Here is a 23,423-nt window from a genome sequence, read left to right as displayed (position 1 = left end):
TTAAATAACCTCTTTCTGTGTCCAATTTCCTTGCACATCCTCGTAAGTTGCTGAATTAAAATGAGTTTGTTTTGTGACATGGGAACTTGCACATAACCTATTGTACGTAGGTACCAGTTGCCAACAAGAAGGAGGCAAGATCAACGATGGATTTGGTTTTCCTTGGAGGCTCCACCAAATTCTTTCACAAATCAACTTGACGGAATTTTCAATTTGACTTTAACCTACCGAAGAGATGCTGACATCTTCTCCCCTTACGGCTGGCTTGTGAAGATTGAAGAAAAGGTTGGTACAGTGGTGGAATTGTCAGAAAAAGCAGTAATATTATATACTGTATAGTATAGGGTTACAACACACCCATGAGCTCGCAATCTAGCCCCTAGTCCAATGTCGAACCAGCTATGCACTTTCGCCCTGATGTTTCACAGGCAGGGCGATTCCTCAATGAGAGCACCATGCATCGGAGGAACGTTAAACTCGGCGTCCTGTCTGCGAACATTAATTGGTGGACGTTAAAGATCCCACTGTGTGCTTCGCAAAGTTTATTTTTGTTATTGTCTTGACAAAGTACAAATACCTGCCCAAATCACCATAAGTCATTCGTCAGGTTCTTGAAAGCAGAGGCCAAAAACGTTCCCTGGTCGACCTCACAATGAGGTGGAAATAATTTGGGCAGTTGAAGTAGTTGAGACCTCAGTGATTTTTAGCTCACCTGGAACACAGTTCCAGGGAGCTTATGGGATGGTCGCATCGTCAGTCTGTCAGTCTGTAAACATTTGCAACTTCTCGGAAACTGCTGCTGGGATTGTGACAAAACGTGGCACAAATTATACTTGGTATGTTGCAACTCAAGTTTGTTCTCGGCATTGAAAAAAAAAGAATCGGTGTTCAAGGGGGTCTTCTGGGTGTCAAAGTAGATCCAGGTTCTATCCCCCATAATAGTGTTGTGGATCTCCTGGTCGGCCTTTCCCCTTACCAAGGGGGGATTAGTCCCGTTGTCTTTGACTAGCCGACGGGATCCGGAGCTATGACGTTTCTTCCGTATGGCGTTAAATAGGGTTGTAGGCCGAATTCCTATTACCTAATTACTAACGCCGCCCAGGAAGCAAGGAAATAACCTCTGCCCGAATCACGGATACAGGTGGAAACGCCGAGCAGTAGCGATCCGTGACCCGAGCCGTTATCAAGGACTAGATCCCGATCTGAGCGGTTCTAATCGTGCCACGCTTACCCAATGGAGGAAATCACTGATACGGTTGGATTAGGAAGAAAAGGAATAAGAAGTGATTTATTTACACAATGTACAGTACCAAGAAGAAGACACAGTGCAGCTTAAATACAGTCTTAACTTATCCCAGGACACGGGCCCGTTTCACACTCAGACACACTCACACGGGGTTTGAGATGGACAGGTCGATGGTCCAGGGATGGCGTCCGGCAGCTTGTTCCGGTCCCCGACTCGCACCGCGAAGAAGGTTGAACAGACGGCAGGCATTCCCCGCGGTTCGTTCGCGCGGATCGGACAATTACAGGGCGAACGGTAAGCTGGGCTAGGCGGTTACACTTGCGTGGCTGCGTACGTAATAGACGAATATTCGCTCTCAATACCAGTTCAATATGAGTTCAAGTTCAAGCCACTGATCCAATTCTGTAACCAAGCGCCTCTCCCGCAGAAGTCCTCTTTGCCACAGTGTCCCCCAGCGAGTCCTTTCGACGCAATCCTTTGGTTCAATGCGCTCTCCCACAAGTCCTGTTAGCACACTCGCTCCCCTCAGAGGTCCTTGACGATGCCAAACATGCGAGTCCTTTTCCACACGTCCTTTCCACAATGCCACTGGTGCAAGTCCTTGCGAGGGCTTTGTGCGTGCGCTTATATAGACACGCCCAGCGAACCCTCTGGAATCTCCCAGCCGCGCCATTACCACGCCCTATCAGGCCATGTCACCTCAGCCCTGATTGGCTGGTGGCCCTTACCATTGCTGTCTCCCCCGCTCCAACCTCGACGCCGCCCCCACCCCCCCTTTTCGGGCCTACCTCGTGTCCCTTGACTAGTGAGCACCCTACTTCACTGTGGAACGAATTGTACCCATAGAGGTAGAATCGGAGGGTGGAGGCAAAATGAAAGGGGGGCTATCTTATTTCGTTTACACAATGCAGATGATTACTAAGGGAAATGGCCTTATCCTCACACATACTAAGACATAACTAACATCCTAAGTGGGTCTACGTGTTGCTTGGGGACTAACTACGGGGGCAACCTTTAACCTTTAATGATGTTACTTGTGTGCGTTCTCAAAACCGCAACAATAGGAATTTGCTTTCTGCTCTGAAACTACACACACTATTTCGATAAAAATTGACCACAACCTTTATCACCCGTGATGTACCAACGTTTGTTCATGGCATAAAAAAAAATCAGGGTCTCAGGAGGTCTACGGAGAGTTTGACCCCGTAAAATAGGTATTGTTTTGTTTGTTTAAAGTCTTATGATTTCGTTAATATAATTCTACATGTCTTCCTTGTCTTCTAGTAACCACTGAGATTGGTTCAAAATACCGTCATACTGTTTAAAATATCCTTAGTCGGTGTAGTATACTGCTTTATTCTAACGGGTGAGGCCCCAGTGATATTAAAAAGGAAAAAATTGAATACAACATCGAGGCTCGTGTAAGAGATAGCACACATTAGCACATAAAACACAAAAAACATAAACGGACACATGAAACAATAAAGGGAGCGGGAAACAAGATAGGGAGGGAGAGGGAAGCACACAAGCATAACAATAGAGAAAAAGGACATTGGGAGATCTGTGGAAGGGAGATGGCTGGTGGGAGGGGGACGGAAGGGGTACATGGTATAAAATAAATTGACACCATTAGGAATTTCAGGAATGAATTTGATGATTGAAAGAGGTGGATTTGGGGTGTATTAACGCCGGTAGTAAATATCAAGGTTATGGATGGAGGAAGACAAGAGATGGTGGTGAACAGCTGTTCTCAAGACCTGGAGAGAGGAGTGGGATTGAAGAGAGTGTGGGAGTTTGTTCCAGAGGTGGGAACAAAGAGGAATAAAAGAGTGAAGGTGAGCAGAGAGTCTTGATTTTGGCAGTTTTACAAGAAGTGGGTTGCTGACAGTTCTTGTGCATCCTGCAGGAATATTTGGGGGGGACAGCACAGACAGAGCTGGAGGAGCGAGGCCGGAGAGGAGTCGGTAGAAGACAGAAAGACCACCAACCTGTCTGCGGTGAGAGAGTGAAAGGCCCTGAGAATCAGCTTCATCGCGGAAGAGACCAATGATCCTGAAAGCTTTGGTTTCTACAGCGTGAAGGCGAGCTAGGTGTGAGGCAGGAGCACCAGCCTCGAGGGGAGAGCAGTATTCCATCAAGCTGTGGATGAAAGCTTTGTATGTGGTGAGGAGCTCAGAGGTGCCAAGGAAGGACTTCACATCACAGAAGATGCCCAGTCGGCGACTGGCTTTGAAGGACAGCTTGGAAATGTAGATTTCCCATTTAGTAGTCGTAGATATAATTAATGAATACCAAAAAAAGCACAGGGCCCAGAACACGGCCCTGAGGAACTCCAGCCTGAACAGGATGGGGGAGATGAGAGAATTCCATTCAGGGTCACACGTTGACTGCAACCGGAGAGGAAGTCCGCAAACCATGTGTGGAGATTTCCATGGATACCATAGGAGGACAGTTTGGTGAGCAGAGTGGGGTGCCAAACCGCATCGTAGGGATGTGATATGTCAAGGGTGACAGCTCTGATTTCCTGTTTGGCATTGACGACCTCCATCCATTGTTGAGACAGTAGACGCAGCATGTCCAGAGTAGAATGACCTGGTCTGAATCCAAATTGATGATCCGATATCAAGCCGTTGGAGAAGAGGAAGCATTTCATGTCAGAAGCAATGATCGATTCCATGACCTTGCTGATAATTGGGAGCAGGCTGATTGGTCTGTATTTGCAAGGATCTGTTTTTGCACCTTTTTATGTGAAGCGGTAATGTTGGCTGATCTCCAAGCGGATGACAGATGACCTTGAGCAAAGAAGACGGCGAAGAGACCAGAGAGAGGGTGAGATAGAGTGGTGAGCAGGATTTTAGGACCCGTGGGCTGATGCTGTCAGAGCAGGATTTTAGGACCGTGGGCTATTGCCTCTATTTTTAGCTCACCTGGAACTTATTTCATACTCTTACATTTGTAGGGGGTAGGGATATCCTAGACCAGGAAGAGTGTATGAATTAGTATGGTCCGTGTATCACGATGTGGAAGAGGAACCACCATGTAATAATGAGGGAATCTGTTTATCCCGGATGTCGTGTGAGGTGTATCTTCATCCCTATTGAGGAGTGGGGTATGTTAATTAGCTCAGGGATTATGGGTAATTTATCCTTTGTGTGTCGTTACCTCTGTAATTTATTTTCTATGTCCCTTTTGGCACCACACCATAAACAAGAGCCAATCACACGCATTTAAACACCTTAACTAAAACCTACCGAAAGCCAGGACATTGAGCGCTGCTGCTGATGACATTGACTTTGGAAGCGCACAGGACGGGTGGGCCAAGGGCCACGCCTAGAAGGGCAGTGATTGGTCAGGGATTTGATTGGCACAAGCCCGGGGTAAGATTGGACTTTCTGATAGGAGCAGTGCAGGACAGGTAGGGATCGACTCACTGATTGGTGAATCACCCCATATGACATCATAGCCTGGGTGATAATAGACATTATCTATAGACGCTAGTAGACATAATAGACGCTAGTGGACATTTCTCTCTTCTTCTTGGCTTTTCACTCTAGCGGACATTTTGCTCTCTTCTCCTTGGCTCCTGGGTCTGACTGAGTTCCCTCTTGCGCTTTTTCTCACCTGGACTTCGTACGAACGGTGGCATTTTTCTCTCGGGCTCAAGGGAGCGATCGTGAATGGCCGTGTTTGGTGATCTTGCTGGTGGTCGTGAGGAGGAAGAGCCGCGGCTTTCCAAGAAAGAGTGATGGGTGGACGAGCGCTACTGGCTCGCTCGGAGTGAGCGCCACAAACAGCGAGGCCTCATTCCCGCCAACGAATGTGTGGTTCCCGCCAACTAACGTGTGGTTCCCACCAACTAACGTAGGGTTCCCGCCAACGAACATGCGATTCCTGCCAACAAACGTGCAGTTCACACCAACGAATGTGCGGTTCCAGCCAACAAACGTGCGGTTCCTGTCAACGAACATGCGGTTCCCGCCAACGAACGTGCGGTTCCCGCCAACGAACATGCGGTTCCCGCCAACGAACATGCGGTTCCCGCCAACGAACATGCGGTTCCCGCCAACAAACGCGCGGTTCCCGCCAACGAACGTGCAGTTCCCGCCAATGCCCCGGACGATTTCCACGATTACTGACAAGACGCCACCAGTGATCAGAGTTAAGTGCACACAGAAACATATTTATTTTCAGTTATCTTTCCCTTTCGTCTTTCTTTGGGTCTGTTTGTGGGGACGTCCCATTTAGGAATTTAGTTTAGCATGCATTTTCTCTGTTCCGGCATTTATTTAAATAAATCTGTTCTTTTTGTACATTTTAAAACCTTTTGCGTTTGAGTTATTTTTTTTTCAGGTGCGGAGACGTTGAGTGGAAGCCGTTCAGGTATGGTTCCGGTTTCTCCCCCTCCCTCTTGCTTCCCCATGCGTATTCTCCACCATTTGAACTGAACACCTCGGAGTAACAGCTCGTTTGGTCATCCGTGATACCCCATGGTGTTCACCAAGGGTAGTCACACGACAATACTTTGACAAGAAAGACAAGATTTATTGTGTGGTGAATGCGTTTTTACGCCATGTCACCTGAACTTTTCTTGATGTTTTTGACAAAAAATATAATTGATTATGTCCTTGCAAAGCATGTCATGCACAGAAATCGTTTTGGTTTTTTTATCTTCAAATAGTATTGGTTATCATATCAGTAAAATTTACAGTCACTGCCACAAAGCAAATGACAAATTGAGAGTGGAATCGTGTCAACTTTGCCGTCTTTTTCTTGCTCTAGGCCAAAAATACTTCTGCCATAAAAGCGAATATGAATGCAACCACACCCCAAGTGCATCGTCCTACCATGAAACCTCCAAAGGAGCTTGCTGTGTGGGTGGTATCACACTGGGGTGAACACCTCGCTCGAGTGAAATATGTCCACAGACTACAGCCACACCTCTCTATTAAAATCTTTGGAAGCCACGGGGAACGACTTTGCAGAGATTGGACCTGCATGAAAGCCACACTTTCAAAATACAAGTTCTACCTTTCATTTGAAAACTCAGAATTTCGCGACTACATCACTGAGAAATTATGGCATAATGCATTTCGGGCAGGGCTCGTGCCGGTTGTGCTTGGCACAACCAGAAAGAATTATGAGGATTTCATTCCTGCGGACTCTTTCATTCATGTTGATGATTTCTCATCACCAGCAGAACTTGCTGCATACCTTCACTACCTGGACCATAATGATACAGCTTATCAAGCTTATTTTAACTGGCACACAAAATATATTCTACATGACAAGTACCCACTTCATGAACGACTATGTGACATCTGCAAACATGTGCCTCACTTTCCAGCATATAAAACATACAAGAGTATCAAACAATGGCATTGGAACTAACAAGTTTTGTTCCTCTCCTTCTTTAATCAAATAAATCAGGTATTTGCATTCCAACTCAAACTTCCTTCTACTTTTGCGGTAATAACTTGTCAATTTCTAACATCAGTAAAAGAACTGGCAACACTTTTGAGGGCATCTGCACATCATCCAAATGGAAATTATTGGTAGAAATTGATCATTGGTAACACTCAGCACCCTGTGACCTCCACCACCCTCACATTCCCATTGGTCCTCCTCAAAAAGCCAGCAACATTAATAATAATAATAATAATAATTCATTTATTTTGTATAGCGCTTTTCCAGAAGCCCAAAGGCGCTTTGACAGAGTGGCAAACATAATGCATAACAATACATGAAAACAACAATTGCAAAAAGACAAGAATCAATAGGGAAATATTTAAAGCAAAAGGAGGGAGAAGGAGAAGAGATAGTCAGGGGTTAAATGCTGTGGGTTGAATGTTGAATGCAGTGTTGAACAGGTGGGTCTTTAGTGATGTTTTGAATGTGGTGAGTGAGGAGGAGTCTCTGATGGTGTGAGGTAGTGAGTTCCAGAGGGTGGGAGCAGCGATGGAGAAGGCCCTGTCCCCCCAGGATCTGAATTTGGTCCGGATGGAGGGGGTCAGGAGGTTGGTACCAGCAGAGCGGAGGTTGCGGGTGGGAGTGTGTCTGGAGAGGAGGTCAGCCAGGTAGGATGGGGCCAGGTTATGGAGGGCTTTGTATGTCAAGAGGAGGATTTTGTACTGGATTCTCTGGGGGATGGGGAGCCAGTGAAGCTTGTAAAGGACGGGGGTGATGTGGTCACGGGTCCCGGAATGGGTGAGTAGACGGGCAGCGGAGTTCTGAATGTATTGGAGTTTATTGGTGATTTTTGAGGGTGAACCATAGAGGAGGCTATTGCAGTAGTCCAGACGGGAGGTGATGAAGGCGTGGATGAGGGTTTCTGCAGCCGTGGAGGAGAGGGATGAGTGGAGACGGGTGATGTTTTTCAGGTGAAAGAAGGCTGACTTTGTGATCTGTTTAGTGTATTTGTTGAAGGAAAGGGTTTGGTCAAAGATGACGCCAAGATTCCGGATGTGAGGGGAGGTGGATACTGGGATACCGTCGATGTTGAGGGCAAAGTTATGGGTGGATTTTGTGAGCGTTTTTGGGCCAATGATGATTATTTCAGATTTATCACAGTTAAGCTTGAGGAAGTTGATTTGAAGCCAGGATTTTATTTCAGTGATGCAGTTTGTCAGGATAGAGTGGGTGTCGGTGGAGACGGACTTGGTGGAGATGAAAAGCTGGATGTCATCGGCGAAGCAGTGGAATTGGAGACCATGACGGCGGATTAAGTGACCGAGCGGGGACAGGTAAAGGATGAAGAGGAGGGGGCCAAGAACTGAACCTTGGGGGACACCTTGGGGGAGGGGAGCAGTGGGGGATTTGCAGTTATTGATGGAGATGAACTGGCATCTGTCAGAGAGGTATGATTTAATCCAAGAGAGGGCAGTGCCGGTAACGTTAAAGGTGGATTCAAGTCGGGTGAGGAGGATAGTGTGATCGATGGTGTCAAAGGCAGCGCTGAGGTCGAGGAGGACGAGAATGTTGAGGTTGCCAGCGTCAGAGGAGAGGAGAAGGTCGTTGGTGATTTTGAGGAGAGCAGTTTCAGTACTGTGGTTGGAGCGGAATCCGGATTGGAATGTTTCATACAGGTTATTGGCAGAGAGATGATGTTTGAGTTGAGTGGCTACAGCGCGTTCCAAAACTTTTGACAGAAAGGGTAGGTTGGAGATGGGTCTGAAGTTGTTTAGGGTGTCAGGGTTTAGACCAGGTTTTTTTAGAATGGGGGTAACAGCAGCAATTTTGAGGGAAGGTGGGACGATGCCTGTAGACAGGGAGGAGTTTATTGTTGCAATGATAAGTGGAGAGAGAGCAGGGAGGGAGGCTTTGACAAAGCTGGAGGGGATGGGGTCAAGAGTGCAGGTGGCAGTTTTCATTCCTATGAGGAGTTCAGAGAGGTCAGTAGGGGAGATTGGGGAGAACCGAGACAGGGGATGGCAGGACAAGGGGGGGCAGAAACATTATCATTGGCAGAAACATTAACATTGTGGACCACGGCACAGAAAATAAAACTATAAATTGGCGATGAATAAAAATATTTCAAGGAATCGATAGCTTGAAGGAGTATAATTGATCAGGATTCTGAAAATGTGGTGTAATGTCCCCCATTACCAATTGGCTTGTACTCATTTTGCCAACCTGGGAAGGATGACAGTCTGAGTCAACCCACCTGGTGTACAACTATTGGGGACGCCTCTTCGCGGTGATTGTGCCCTCCAACGCAAGTCGGGGGATAAATCTTCCCCAATCTTCCCGGATTCGTCAAGGCAGCATGGTCACGGTTAAAGTGCCCCATGGACCGGCCCTTTCCCTTTTGTCTCTCTCTCGCTTTAGTAGTAGTACTTTAGTGGTCATAGTAGTAGTATATGTAGTAGTCGTAGTAGTTGTATATGTAGAAGTGGTAGTGGTCGTAGTAGTACTAGTAGTAGAAGTAGTTGTCATAGTAGTAGTTTATGTAGTCGTGGTAGTCGTAGTAGTACATGAGTCGTCGTAGCAGCAGTCGTTGTAGTAGTAGTAGTAGTAGTAGTAGTATATGTAGTGGTATATGTTGCAGTCATCATTGTAGTCATAGTATATGTAGTAGTCGTCGTTGTAGTCGTAGGAGTAGTATATGTAGTAGTAGTAGTAGTCATAGTCGTAGTAGTAGTAGTCGTCCTCGTTGCAGTGTATGTAGTAGTAGTTGTAGTATATGTAGTAGTCGTCGTTGTAGTATATGTAGTATTATATGTTGTCGTCGAAGGAGTAGTATATGTAGTAGTAGTCGTCGTCGTAGTAGTAGTAGTCGTTGTCGTTGCAGTATATGTGGTAGTAGTTGTAGTATATGCAGCGGTATATGTAGTAGTATATGCAGTGGTCATCAATCTAGTATATGTAGTATTCTATGTTGTAGTCGTAGGAGTAGTATATGTAGTAGTAGTAGTCGTCGTCGTCGTCGTAGTAGTAGTCGTCGTTGCAGTATATGTTGTAGTAGTTGTAGTATAAGTAGAAGTATATGTTGTAGTTTATGTAGTAGTCGTTGTAGTATATGTAGTATTATATGTTGTAGTCATAGGAGTAGTATATGTAGTAGTAGTCGGCGTAGTAGTAGTAGTGCTTTTGTTGGAAAGGCTGTTGGAAAGAGTTGCGCTCAGAGCTCATGAAAGCTCAGGCAAACATATGTTCCCAGTTTAATGTCGCTCAATTCCTCATCTCTGCAAGTCCATGGTTTGAACTACAGTAGACAAGGTAGAGCATTTTGAAGAGAAAGCACGACCCAGACAGATAAGGGGAAGGGAAAAGCACACCAAAGAACACCAAAAAAAGAACCAAATCACACATTTATACAAATAAGAGCAATGTTCCTTGCGGGGAAAAACTACAAAGTGCATCATTTATGGTCCAGGTTTCCTTAAACTTTTGAACATTGTTACTATATTCTGCCGCCTTGTACTCCGAAATAATGCGTGAGCGTATCTTGATACGCTTTGTACCCTTCGTACAAAAATCTTTGTACCCTTTGTACCCTTCAGACATACAGAACTGTGTTCCACCACATTCCTCTCAATTTTTCCTTCCTGGTTTTATATATTGCCATTTTCTCACAGGCTACAATAAAGTTAACAAGGAGATCTCGTGACTTGCTTCGTTTCTTTACCGGGTGCCCGATGATAAAAAGTGTTGGAGAGAAGTGAAGCCAGAAGCGCAAGAGAAGATTTTTCATCAGTAAGAAAACTGGTTCAAGACGAACCATTGAAGGTATATGTGAAATATAGTTTCCCTTTCACCACGAAAGCAGCATTCCTCTGGGAAGTTAGTGAAATGCCGCATCATAGATCCAGAGCTCAGTGCACCATGTAGCAACCTCCAACTTAAATCTGCCATCATTTTTGGCGTTGGGTAGATATAGAGTGAATCCCAATGTGGATGAACAGTCGAAGGAAGTGGAATAATCTCACGCCAGGGAGTATCCAGTCGGGTTGCAAGAGCTATATAATGGAGCGAGTGGATCACTAGCAGGTATATATTTTTCCTTGATAGCCCACAGAACGACATTCCCACTGTGCCAGGGGTCTTACTCATATTGTTTGCAGGTATTGGCTGAGAGAGCTCGCAACATCGTGGTCCGATTTTAAAATCCATGGAGTTACCGATGGACATCTGTCCAGTTCCATCGCCCTCTTTGGGATTTTCTAGATATTCCAGACAATCGGGAGGCAAGGAGCTTTTGACCTCTTCACGTCTCCTGGAGGGGATCCTGATTGTCCTTAGGCCCATTTTCGCTGCGAGTTCCTTGGGTAAAAGAAGACTTCTCTTCCCATCGTTCAGAAGGTCTCCCACTGTGGATATGCTACCAGTGAAGAGGTTCCTTCTTACTGAAAAGGAAGCCAGAGTTAGGCCCTGTAGAAGAGGGTTGAGAATGAGCGGTTCTTCTAACAGGTCCTTGCCTGGATGAGGAACTGTTCTTTGTATGTCGACTACATTCCAAGCCTTCAGCATTTCTTGATAAAAAAGAGGCAATGTAGAACGAGACAGGCTCCGAGTTGTAATGAAAAAAAGATTCCTTTTGTACCCAAGATTGAGCACTTTGCTGAAGACGTATGATGCCAGTGAGCACCATTGTGGTGCATGGTTCACATGTAGGTAGCGTTGAATGGTCTTTAGCCTGGATGCGTGGTCGTGGCTTCGAAGGCAGCCTCCTCACTCTCTGCAGACCTGGACAAAATCACAGACTGGGCAAACAAGTGGAACATGTCTTTCAATCCTGACAAATCTCATACTCTTATGATGTTTCTCCGAAAAGACCGACTGGACAACCCTCCCATACACTTTCTGAATAATCCTCTCCAAGAAGTTCTGTCACTCAAGCTTTTGGATCTCACTATCTGCCATGATCTTTCCTGGGAAAACCACATTTCAAATCTGGCCTCCAAAGCCAGTCGCCGACTGGGCATCCTCTGTCGTGCGAAGTCCTTCCTTGGCACACCTGAGCTCCTCACAACATACAAGGCTTTCATCCACAGCTCAATGGAATACTGCTCTCCCCTCTGGGCTGGTGCTCCTGCCTCACACCTAGCTCGTCTTCACGCTGTTGAAACAAAAGCGTTCAGAATCATTGGAATCTCCCGTGATGAAGCTACCTCCGAGGGCCTTTCACTTACTCACCGCAGGCAGGTTGGTGGTCTTTCTGTCTTCTACCGACTCCTCTCCGGCCTTGCTCCTCCAGCTCTCTCTGGGCTCTGTTCCCCAAATATTCCTACAGGTCGCACAAGATCTGCCTGCAACCCTCTTATGGTTAAACTGCCAAAATCAAGACTCTCTGCTCACTTTCACTCCTTCATTCCTCTTTTCTCCCGCCTCTGGAACAAACTCCCTCACTCTCTTCAATCCCACTCCTCCCTCCAGGTCTTTAAAACAGCTGTTCACCACCATCTCTTATCTTCCCCCATCCAAAACATTGATCTTTTCTACCCCAGCTAATTTCACCCCAAATCCACTTTTTTGAAATACCAACTTCTTTCCTGGAAGTCCTTGGTGTCCTTGTGTTTATACTTCTCCCACCCCCCCCCCTTCCCACGCCGACTCCCCCCAAGCCCTCTCCCTCTCACACATTCCCGACGTCCCTGCTCTCAAATGTTGTGTTGATGTGCTTCCCCTTCTCTCCCCATCTTGTCTACCGCTCCCCTTTTTATATACTTTGTTTGTTTGTCTGTTTGATTTGTTTGTGTGATAAATGTTAGCTCTTTCATGAGCCTCCATTATGTATACAAAAAAAAAGAGAGGTCAAAGGTCAGAGGTCATGTCAGGTAAAAATGTGATAACGTGAGAACAGCTTAACCGATTTAAATCAAACTTGGTGCCTGTGTTATAATGATCTAATAATGTGGGCGGGGGCATATCGGTCGACATCCTGACGTGATGATGATTGTCTGGAAAATGTGACCGACATTCCAAAAAGTCTGTTTTGTTTTTTTGGATACAAGATTGAGGCTCGTTTAAGCGTGAGCACATCAAACACATGTTAGCACATAAAACACAAAAAACATAAACGGACATGTAAAATAATAAAGGGAGGGGGAGACAGGATGGGGAGAGAGGGAAGCTCACAAGCACAACAGTAGAGAACAGGGACATCGGGAGATCTGTTCGAAGGGAGAGGGCTGGGGGGGGGGGGGAGGGTGGAGAGGAGGAAAAGGGTACATGGTACAAAACAAATTGATACTACAAGGAATTTCAGGAATGAAGTCGGGGATTGAAAGAAGTGGATTTGGGGTGTATTAACGGGGGTACAAAATATCAAGGTTTTGGATGGGGGAAGATAGGAGATGGTGGTGAACAACTGTTTTAAAGATCTGGAGGGAGGAGTGGGATTGAAGAAAGTGTGGGAGTTTGTTCCAGAGGCGGGAGAAAAGAGGAATGAAAGAGTAAAAGTGAGCAGAGAGTCCTGATTTTGGCAGGTTCACCAGAAGAAGGTTGCTGGCAGTTCTTGTGCGTCCTGCTTGAATATTTGGGGGACAGAGCACAGAGAGAAATGGGTGAGTGAGTGAAAGGCCCTCAGAATCAGTTTCATCGTGGGAGATTCCAATGATTCTGAAAGCTTTGGTTTCAACAGCGTGAAGACGAGCTTGGTGTGAGGGAGGAGCACCAGCCCAGAGGGGAGAGCAGTACTCCATTGAGCTGCGGATGAAAGCCTTGTATGTGGTGAGGAGCTCAGGTGTGCCAAGGAAGGACTTCGCACGACGGATGATGCCCAGACGGCGACTGGCTTTGGAGGCCAGCTTGGAAATGTGGTTTTCCCAGGAAAGACCATGGCAGATAGTGAGACCCAAAAGCTTGAGTGACAGAACTTCTTGGAGAGGATTATTCAGAAAGTGGATGGGAGGGTTGTCCAGTCGGTCTTTTCGGAGAGACATTGGAAGAGTGTGAGATTTGTCATGATTAAAAGACTTGTTCCACTTGTTTGACCAGTTTGTGATTTTGTCCAGGTCTGCAGAGATTGAGGAGTCTCCAGAGTGCCGATCTGAGAGATTAGGCCGTGGGACGAGCGCTAGAAAACTCGTTTTCGAGTTTCGTTCACAAGATCCGAGGCACTGCAAAATACACAGCTTACAATTATGCTAAAAATCTGTATTATAACAATCGAATTGTTCTTTTTGACAAAAGTTGCACATTATGGACAAATCTACGAACAAACCACAGACATACTGCGCCAGAAACATTGACAGCACAATGTACGAACTGGCGGCGTTTGGTGAGACACAACACACGTGCGTGCACTGAGTACTGTGTGTATCTGTGCATAAGCGCCACACACGTACGTTCACTGAGTACGGTGTGTATCTGTGCATAAGCACCACACATGTGCATGCACTGAGTACGGTGTGTATCTGTGCATAAGCACCACACATGTGCGTGCACTGAGTACGGTGTGTATCTGTGCATAAGCACCACACATGTGCGTACACTGAGTACGGTGTGTATCTGTGCATAAGCACCACAAATGTGCGCGCACTGAGTACGGTGTGTATCTGTGCATAAGCACCACACATGTGCGTGCACTGAGTACGGTGTGTATCTGTGCATAAGCACCACACATATGCGTGCACTGAGTACGGTGTGTATCTGTGCATAAGCACCACACATGTGCGTGCACTGAGTAGGGTGTGTATCTGCGCATAAGCACCACACACGTGCGTGCACTGAGTACAGTGTGTATCTGTGCATAAGCACCACACATGTGCGTGTACTGAGTACAGTGTGTATCTGTGCATAAGCACCACAAAAAAAAAACATTGCCAATATTAACTTTCATGTGATTGGGAAAGCCTATTTCGAACCAAATCAAGCATTTCAAAACGAATTTTGTCATATCGAGTGCAGTATCTTATTCTCTACTCTAATAAGATGACAGAGGAGACAGAGAATATCACTTTCTTGTGAACGATTTAATCAACACTTGAAAGAACAAACTCCCTTGGCGTTTACACCAGATTTATTTCATTACAGCGCACACGAGGTTCCAAGACTTTTCCCAAGTCTCATGTTCATTATTATTTGCACTAGCGTGACTCGGTGCGCTCAGCGCGCCTCACCACACGTCGTTTAAGAGGGGTAGGCATCTTTGACCATTTTGGTGTATTTTGGGTCGTCATGGTGTTTTGGGTCTTCAGGGCCATTTGGGTCTTCAGGGTCTTTTGGATCCTCTTGGCCTTCATGGGTATTTTGGGTCTTTGAGGTGGTCTGGGTCTTTGGTGTCTTCAGAGGCTTTTGGGTCTTAAGGGTCTTTTGTTTCCTCTGGGTCTTTAAGAATCTTTGGGGTGTTTCGGTTCTTTGGGTGGGTGGGGGGGGTATTTAAGGGTCTTTTGGGTCAAAAGGGTCTTTGGGGGTTTCAGGGTGTTTTGGGTCTTCAGGGTGTTTTGGGTCTTTGGGGTCTTCTGTGTCTTTTTGGTCTTTGGGGTGTTTTGGGTCTTCAGGGTATTTTGGGTCTTCTTGGTGTTTTGGGTGTTCAGGGTATTTTGGGTCTTCGGTGTCTTTTGGGTGTTCGGTGTCTTCAAGGGCTCTTGGCTCTTTTGGGTATTTTGGTCCCTCTTGGTCTTTAAGGGTCTTTTGGGTCTTCAGGTATTTTTTTTGGTCTTTGGGATCTTTTTGGTCTTCAGGGTTTTTTGGGTCTTCGGGGTGTTTTGGGTTTTCTGAGTGTTTTGGGTCTTCAAGGTGTTTTGGATCTTCGGGGTGTTTAGGCTCTTTGGGGTGTTTTGGGTCTTCGGGGTGTTTTGGGTCTTTGTGGTGTTTTGGGTCTTCGGGGTGTTTTTGGGCTTCAGGGTGTTTTGGGTCTTTGGGGTGTTTTGGGTCTTCTGTGTGTTTTGGGTGTTCGGGGTGTTTTGGGTCTTCGGGGTGTTTTGGGTCTTCGGGGTGTTTTGGGTCTTCGGGGTGTTTTGGGTCTTTGAGGTGTTTTGGGTCTTCGGGGTGTTTTGTGTCTTCGGGGTGTTTTGGGTCTTCGGGGTGTTTTGGGTATTCGGGGTGTTTTGGGTCTTCAGGGTCTTTTGGGTCTTCGTGGTCTTTTGTGTTTTTGGGTATTCAGGGTCTTTTTGAGACTCGGGCCTTGAAGGGTATTTTGTTTCTTTGGGGTGTTTTGGGTATTTGGGGTCTTCAGGGTATTTTGGGTCTTCAGGGGTTTTGGTGGTCTGAAGGGTCTCAGCAGTCTTAATGCAATTAAGAGGGTTAATTAAGAGGGTGGTAATTTTTTGGAAGAAGAAGAAGAAGAAGAGGACGTTTTCGACGCATATAAACATCACGACATAACGACATACATAACCATATACGTTTGCTCTTTTATAATAAGACTAGTGGGGTCACCCGTGGGAATCCCACGGGCATGGACGTGTGTGACATTTCGACATATTGAGTTTGATGCTGCACATTAAATTTTACAAAATGGTTACTGGCAATTCATCAGATCCAGAAATGATGTAATGAACACAATTTATTTATTTCACATAATATGTGACCCTCACTCCTTTCCACCTGACACTCGCCTCTCTCCACCCTCACGCCTCTCCAATCCCACTCCTCCTCACACTCTCCTCCAATACCTCCTCACACTCCCCTCCAATACCTGCTCACACTCTCCTCCAATACTCCCTCACACTCCTCTGCAATTCCTCACACTCTTCTCCAATTCCTCACTCTCCTCTCCAATCGCCTCACTCTCCGCTCCAATCGGAGAAGAAGAAGAAGACGTTTTGTCGCATATAAACATCACGACAAAACGACGTACATAACCATATACGTTTGCTCTATTATAATAAGATTTCATTTTAATGGCTCCAAGTAAACAAACAAAACAATGTCCATGTATCGGTTACAATCTGCGTTGTTAAAAAACACCCAAGCACTAATTACAATTTGTTAGACGGGTTTGGGACACAAGATTTTGAGGCAAACACAAAGTTGATGCGTTCAGGTTTTTCACGTGCAGAGTGAGCTAAATACAGGTCAAACTTAAATACCTGTATTTTCACCTGCGGCCGCAGGTACTGGCAATGAAGGGCGTTTTTTATTTTTACCTCTCGAAACTGCTTACCTTTTAAAAAGAGCATCCTCCTTATCTGATGACGTGCTGTATAATTTCCCTCCGCCTCTAAATCTCAATACGCCCTTGCATTATACATTTTAGTACTTTCCGTGTACATGCCTTTAACCCTCGACTAATGTAAGGTGTGATACCTAAAGGGAAACATCGTATCATAATGTTGATTTCAAAAGAATCCTCGAGTCCATCAATGATGGATAAAGTCATCAACAGGAAGCTGCAGGTACCATCTTGGAAGAAAACAGGTAAACATAATAGCGCTTTTAAATGTGACCGACCTGTTCACACAAAAGGATTTTACTCCTAAATAATGGAAACATCTCTCAAGGTGTTTCAAATGTAAACATCCAGGAATGATAGAACATGCTACGTTTGTGAAAAGTTCGTAATTCTTGTCAATCATTAGTTCTTGTTAGAGTTGGAACGAGTCCCGGCAGGTGTACGGTAGAAATAACACACTTAACATTATTGAGGTTTCTACTCTGCATTCAATTTCTCACTCGACTGTAAATATTGGATTGGTGTTTCGCAGGCATGCTGTTGTACAACTACCAAGTGTGTTGTGCTGTCCCTCGGATTGATGTTAAGCCGGATGTCCGGTCTGCTCGTATTTCTTGTTGGACGTTAAAGATCCCATTCAAACTTTTTTGAGGCACCTTCTTTGCAAGAGCGAGGCTCATGGAAGCGCATGGCACAGCTGACTTTGAGACAAACATCAAGAGAATGAACAAACAGGAAATGAGGAGAGGGAAAGAGATAAGTGGGTTAGTTTGACGATCATTCCGAAGAATGAAGTGAGTGAGGATGTGGTGCACATCAAAATCGAGTCGATTCGGTCTTGTCACACACCCAACATGTCCACCAAGTTTCGTCCAAATCCGTCCATAACTTTTTGAGATATCGTGCTCTGTATCGGTTTTAGCCCGATCTCCCAATGGTGAAGAATAACTTTAAAATCCTCGTAGCCGGACCCGAATCCGGATGTTCACCAAAATGTTATCATTTCGTCGTTGTCACATACACCACCTCTCTGCCAAATTTCGTCGGAATCCCTCCACAACCTTTCGTGATATTTTGTTCACAAACAAACAAACACACGGACAGACAGACAGGAGTGAAGACATAACCTCCATCCACCTTTTTGGCGGAGGTAAATAAATAACCCTCGTATCCGAATACATATTCAGATCTTCACCATAATCGGAACAATTTGGGCTTGTCACACACCCAACCTGCCCACCAAGTTTCGTCCGAACCTGTCCACCAAGTTATTTTTCTGACCCAAAAGCTTGAGTGACAGAACTTCTTGGAGAGGATAGTTCAGAAAGTGGATGGGAGGGTTGTCCAGTCAGTCTTTTCGGAGAGACATAGTAAGAGTGTGAGATTTGTCATGATTGAAAGACATGTTCCACTTGTTTGACCAGTTTGTGATTTTGTCCAGGTCTGCAGAGAGTGAGGAGTCTCCAGAGTGCCGATCTGAGAGATTAGGCCGTGGGACGAGCGCTAGAAAACTCGTTTTCGAGTTTCGTTCACAAGATCCGAGGCACTACAAAATACACAGCTTACAATTATGCTAAAAATCAGTATTATAACAATCGAATTGTTCTTTTTGACAAAAGTTGCACATTATGGACAAATCTACGAACAAACCACAGACATACTGCGCCAGAAACATTGACAGCACAATGTACGAACTGGCGGCGTTTGGTGCACTGAGTACTGTGTGTATCTGTGCATAAGCGCCACACACGTACGTTCACTGAGTACGGTGTGTATCTGTGCATAAGCACCACACATGTGCGTGCACTGAGTACGGTGTGTATCTGTGCATAAGCACCACACATGTGCGTGCACTGAGTACGGTGTGTATCTGTGCATAAGCACCACACATGTGCGTACACTGAGTACGGTGTGTATCTGTGCATAAGCACCACAAATGTGCGCGCACTGAGTACGGTGTGTATCTGCGCATAAGCACCATACATGTGCGTGCACTGAGTACGGTGTGTATCTGTGCATAAGCACCACACACGTGCGTGCACTGAGTACGGTGTGTATCTGTGCATAAGCACCACACATATGCGTGCACTGAGTACGGTGTGTATCTGTGCATAAGCACCACACATGTGCGTGCACTGAGTAGGGTGTGTATCTGCGCATAAGCACCACACACGTGCGTGCACTGAGTACAGTGTGTATCTGTGCATAAGCACCACACATGTGCGTGTACTGAGTACAGTGTGTATCTGTGCATAAGCACCACAAAAAAAAAACATTGCCAATATTAACTTTCATGTGATTGGGAAAGCCTATTTCGAACCAAATCAAGCATTTCAAAATGAATTTTGTCATATCAAGTGCAGTATCTTATTCTCTACTCTAATAAGATGACAGAGGAGACAGAGAATATCACTTTCTTGTGAACGATTTAATCAACACTTGAAAGAACAAACTCCCTTGGCGTTTACACCAGATTTATTTCATTACAGCGCACACGAGGTTCCAAGACTTTTCCCAAGTCTCATGTTCATTATTTGCACTAGCGTGACTCGGTGCGCTCAGCGCGCCTCACCACACGTCGTTTCAGAGGGATAGGCATCTTTGACCATTTTGGTGTATTTTGGGTCGTCATGGTGTTTTGGGTCTTCAGGGCCATTTGGGTCTTCAGGGTCTTTTGGATCCTCTTGGCCTTCATGGGTATTTTGGGTCTTTGAGGTGGTCTGGGTCTTTGGTGTCTTCAGAGGCTTTTGGGTCTTAAGGGTCTTTTGTTTCCTCTGGGTCTTTAAGAGTCTTTGGGGTGTTTCGGTTCTTTGGGGGGTGGGGGGGTATTTAAGGGTCTTTAGGGTCAAAAGGGATCTTTGGGGGTTTCAGGGTGTTTTGGGTCTTCAGGGTGTTTTGGGTCTTCGGGGTCTTCTGGGTCTTCTGTGTCTTTTTGGTCTTTGGGGTGTTTTGGGTCTTCAGGGTATTTTGGGTCTTCTTGGTGTTTTGGGTGTTCAGGGTATTTTGGGTCTTCGGTGTCTTTTGGGTGTTCGGTGTCTTCAAGGGCTCTTGGCTCTTTTGGGTATTTTGGTCCCTCTTGGTCTTTAAGGGTCTTTTGGGTCTTCAGGTATTTTTTTTGGTGTTTGGGGTCTTTTTGGTCTTCAGGGTTTTTTGGGTCTTCGGGGTGTTTTGGGTTTTCTGAGTGTTTTGGGTCTTCAAGGTGTTTTGGATCTTCGGGGTGTTTAGGCTCTTTGGGGTGTTTTGGGTCTTCGGGGTGTTTTGGGTCTTTGTGGTGTTTTGGGTCTTCGGGGTGTTTTTGGGCTTCAGGGTGTTTTGAGTCATCGGGGTGTTTTGGGTCTTTGGGGTGTTTTGGGTCTTCTGTGTGTTTTGGGTGTTCGGGGTGTTTTGGGTCTTCGGGGTGTTTTGGGTCTTCGGGGTGTTTTGGGTCTTCGGGGTGTTTTGGGTTTTTGAGGTGTTTTGGGTCTTCGGGGTGTTTTGTGTCTTCGGGGTGATTTGGGTCTTCGGGGTGTTTTGGGTATTCGGGGTGTTTTGGGTCTTCAGGGTCTTTTGGGTCTTCGTGGTCTTTTGTGTTTTTGGGTATTCAGGGTCTTTTTGAGACTCGGGCCTTGAAGGGTATTTTGTTTCTTTGGGGTGTTTTGGGTATTTGGGGTCTTCAGGGTATTTTGGGTCTTCAGGGGTTTTGGTGGTCTGAAGGGTCTCAGCAGTCTTAATGCAATTAAGAGGGTTAATTAAGAGGGTGGTAATTTTTTGGAAGAAGAAGAAGAAGAAGAGGACGTTTTCGACGCATATAAACATCACGACATAACGACATACATAACCATATACGTTTGCTCTTTTATAATAAGACTAGTGGGGTCACCCGTGGGAATCCCACGGGCATGGACGTGTGTGACATTTCGACATATTGAGTTTGATGCTGCACATTAAATTTTACAAAATGGTTACTGGCAATTCATCAGATCCAGAAATGATGTAATGAACACAATTTATTTATTTCACATAATATGTGACCGCTCACTCCTTTCCACCTGACACTCGCCTCTCTCCACCCTCACGCCTCTCCAATCCCACTCCTCCTCACACTCTCCTCCAATACCTCCTCACACTCCCCTCCAATACCTGCTCACACTCTCCTCCAATACTCCCTCACACTCCTCTGCAATTCCTCACATTCCTCTGCAATTCCTCACACTCCTCTCCAATTCCTCACTCTCCTCTCCAATCGCCTCACTCTCCGCTCCAATCGGAGAAGAAGAAGAAGACGTTTTGTCGCATATAAACATCACGACAAAACGACGTACATAACCATATACGTTTGCTCTATTATAATAAGATTTCATTTTAATGGCTCCAAGTAAACAAACAAAACAATGTCCATGTATCGGTTACAATCTGCGTTGTTAAAAAACACCCAAGCACCAATTACAATTTGTTAGACGGGTTTGGGACACAAGATTTTGAGGCAAACACAAAGTTGATGCGTTCAGGTTTTTCACGTGCAGAGTGAGCTAAATACAGGTCAAACTTAAATACCTGTATTTTCACCTGCGGCTGCAGGTACTGGCAATGAAGGGCGTTTTTTATTTTTACCTCTCGAAACTGCTTACCTTTTAAAAAGAGCATCCTCCTTATCTGATGACGTGCTGTATAATTTCCCTCCGCCTCTAAATCTCAATACGCCCTTGCGTTATACATTTTAGTACTTTCCGTGTTCATGCCTTTAACCCTCGACTAATGTAAGGTGTGATACCTAAAGGGAAACATCGTATCCTAATGTTGATTTCAAAAGAATCCTCGAGTCCATCAATGATGGATAACGTCATCAACAGGAAACTGCAGGTACCATCTTGGAAGAAAACAGGTAAACATAATAGCGCTTTTAAATGTGACCTACCTGTTCACACAAAAAGATTTTACTCCTAAATAATGGAAACATCTCTCAAGGTGTTTCAAATGTAAAGATCCAGTGATGATAGAACATGCTAAGTTTGTGAAAAGTTCGTAATTCTTGTCAATCATTAGTTCTTGTTAGAGTTGGAACGAGTCCCGGCAGGTGTACGGTAGAAATAACACACTTAACATTATTGAGGTTTCTACTCTGCATTCAATTTCTCACTCGACTGTAAATATTGGATTGGTGTTTCGCAGGCATGCTGTTGTCTAACTACCAAGTGTGTTGTCCCTCGGATTGATTTTAAGCCGGATGTCCGGTCTGCTCGTATTTCTTGTTGGACGTTAAAGATCCCATTCAAACTTTTTTTGAGGCACTTTCTTTTCAAGAGCGAGGCTCATGGAAGCGCATGGTAAAACTGACATTGAGACAAACATCAAGAGAATGAACAAACAGGAAAAGAGGAGAGGGAAAGAGATAAGTGGGTTCGTTTGACGATCATTCCGAAGAATGCAGTGAGTGAGGATGTGGTGCACATCAAAATCGAGTCGATTCAGTCTTGTCACACACCCAACATGTCCACCAAGTTTCGTCCAAATCCGTCCATAACTTTTTGAGATATCGTGCTCTGTATCGGTTTTAGCCCGATCTCCCAATGGTGAAGAATAACTTTAAAATCCTCGTAGCCGGACCCGAATCCGGATGTTCACCAAAATGTTATCATTTCGTCGTTGTCACATACACCACCTCTCTGCCAAATTTCGTCGGAATCCCTCCACAACCTTTCGTGATATTTTGTTCACAAACAAACAAACAAACGGACAGACAGGAGTGAAAACATAACCTCCATCCACCTTTTTGGCGGAGGTAAATAAATAACCCTCGTATCCGAATACATATTCAGATCTTCACCATAATCGGAACAATTTGGGCTTGTCGCACACCCAACCTGCCCACCAAGTTTCGTCCGAACCTGTCCACCAAGTTATTTTTCTGACCCAAAAGCTTGAGTGACAGAACTTCTTGGAGAGGATAGTTCAGAAAGTAGATGGGAGGGTTGTCCAGTCAGTCTTTTCGGAGAGACATAGTAAGAGTGTGAGATTTGTCATGATTGAAAGACATGTTCCACTTGTTTGACCAGTCTGTGATTTTGTCCAGGTCTGCAGAGAGTGAGGAGGCTGCAGACTGCCGATCTGAGGGATGAGGAATGGAACGGCAGAGAGTGGAGTCATTAGCAAAGAGATAGAGAGGATTTTCAAGAGTCAGAGAGATCATTGTTGAAGACCAGAAAAAGCACAAGCCGCAGAACACTGCCTTGGGGGAACTCCAGCCTGAACAGGAAGGGGAGATGAGAGAAACCCATTCGGGGCCACACGTTGACTACGACTAGAGAGTAAGTCCGCAAGCCCTGCGTGGAGATTTCCATGGATACCATAGGAGGAGAGTTTGGTGAGCAGAGCGGGGTGCCAGACCGTATCAAAGGCACGTGATATGTCAAGGGAGACAGCTCTAATTTCCTGTTTGGCGTTGAGGACCTCCATCCATTGTTCAGACAGCAGAAGCAGCATGTCCAGAGTAGAGTGACTTGGTCTCAAACCAAATTGATAATCAGAGATCAAGCCATTGGAGAAGAGGAAAGATTTTATATCCGAAGCAATGATGGTTTCCATGACTTTGCTGATAATTGGGAGAAGGCTGATTGGTCTGTGGTTGCAAGGATCTGTTTTTGC

The 23,423-nt window shown here is 45.5% G+C and overlaps 2 protein-coding genes across 3 annotated transcripts in view; both read left to right on the top strand.

The window, feature by feature from the left end:
• LOC137417145 (alpha-(1,3)-fucosyltransferase 7-like) overlaps positions 1-10,344 on the top strand; it is an 81,778-nt gene extending 71,434 nt beyond the window's left edge. The window contains exons 4-5 of the mRNA XM_068102934.2: positions 111-285; positions 6,026-10,344. Coding sequence (XP_067959035.2) covers positions 111-285; positions 6,026-6,634 — 784 coding nt within the window. The 3' untranslated portion in view covers positions 6,635-10,344. The remainder of the gene's footprint in view (positions 1-110; positions 286-6,025) is intronic.
• Positions 10,345-16,884: 6,540 nt separating this feature from the next.
• LOC137417152 (alpha-(1,3)-fucosyltransferase 7-like) overlaps positions 16,885-23,423 on the top strand; it is a 124,508-nt gene continuing 117,969 nt past the window's right edge. Inside the window, exon 1 of one of the 2 annotated variants that reach the window (XM_078774823.1) lies at positions 16,885-17,047. In XM_078774823.1, the coding sequence (XP_078630949.1) occupies positions 16,960-17,047 (88 nt within the window). In that variant the 5' untranslated portion in view covers positions 16,885-16,959. Of the gene's footprint in view, positions 17,048-21,489; positions 21,664-23,423 lie in introns of those variants that run through there. The other variant, XM_078774825.1, reaches the window with a different exon arrangement.

Source organism: Myxine glutinosa, chromosome 3 (genome assembly GCF_964187855.1).
Source record: "Myxine glutinosa chromosome 3, kmMyxGlut1.1, whole genome shotgun sequence".
Taxonomy (NCBI): domain Eukaryota; kingdom Metazoa; phylum Chordata; class Myxini; order Myxiniformes; family Myxinidae; genus Myxine; species Myxine glutinosa.
The sequence above is the reverse complement of the archived record's forward strand: the minus strand, read 5'-3'. Positions and strand labels throughout refer to the sequence as shown.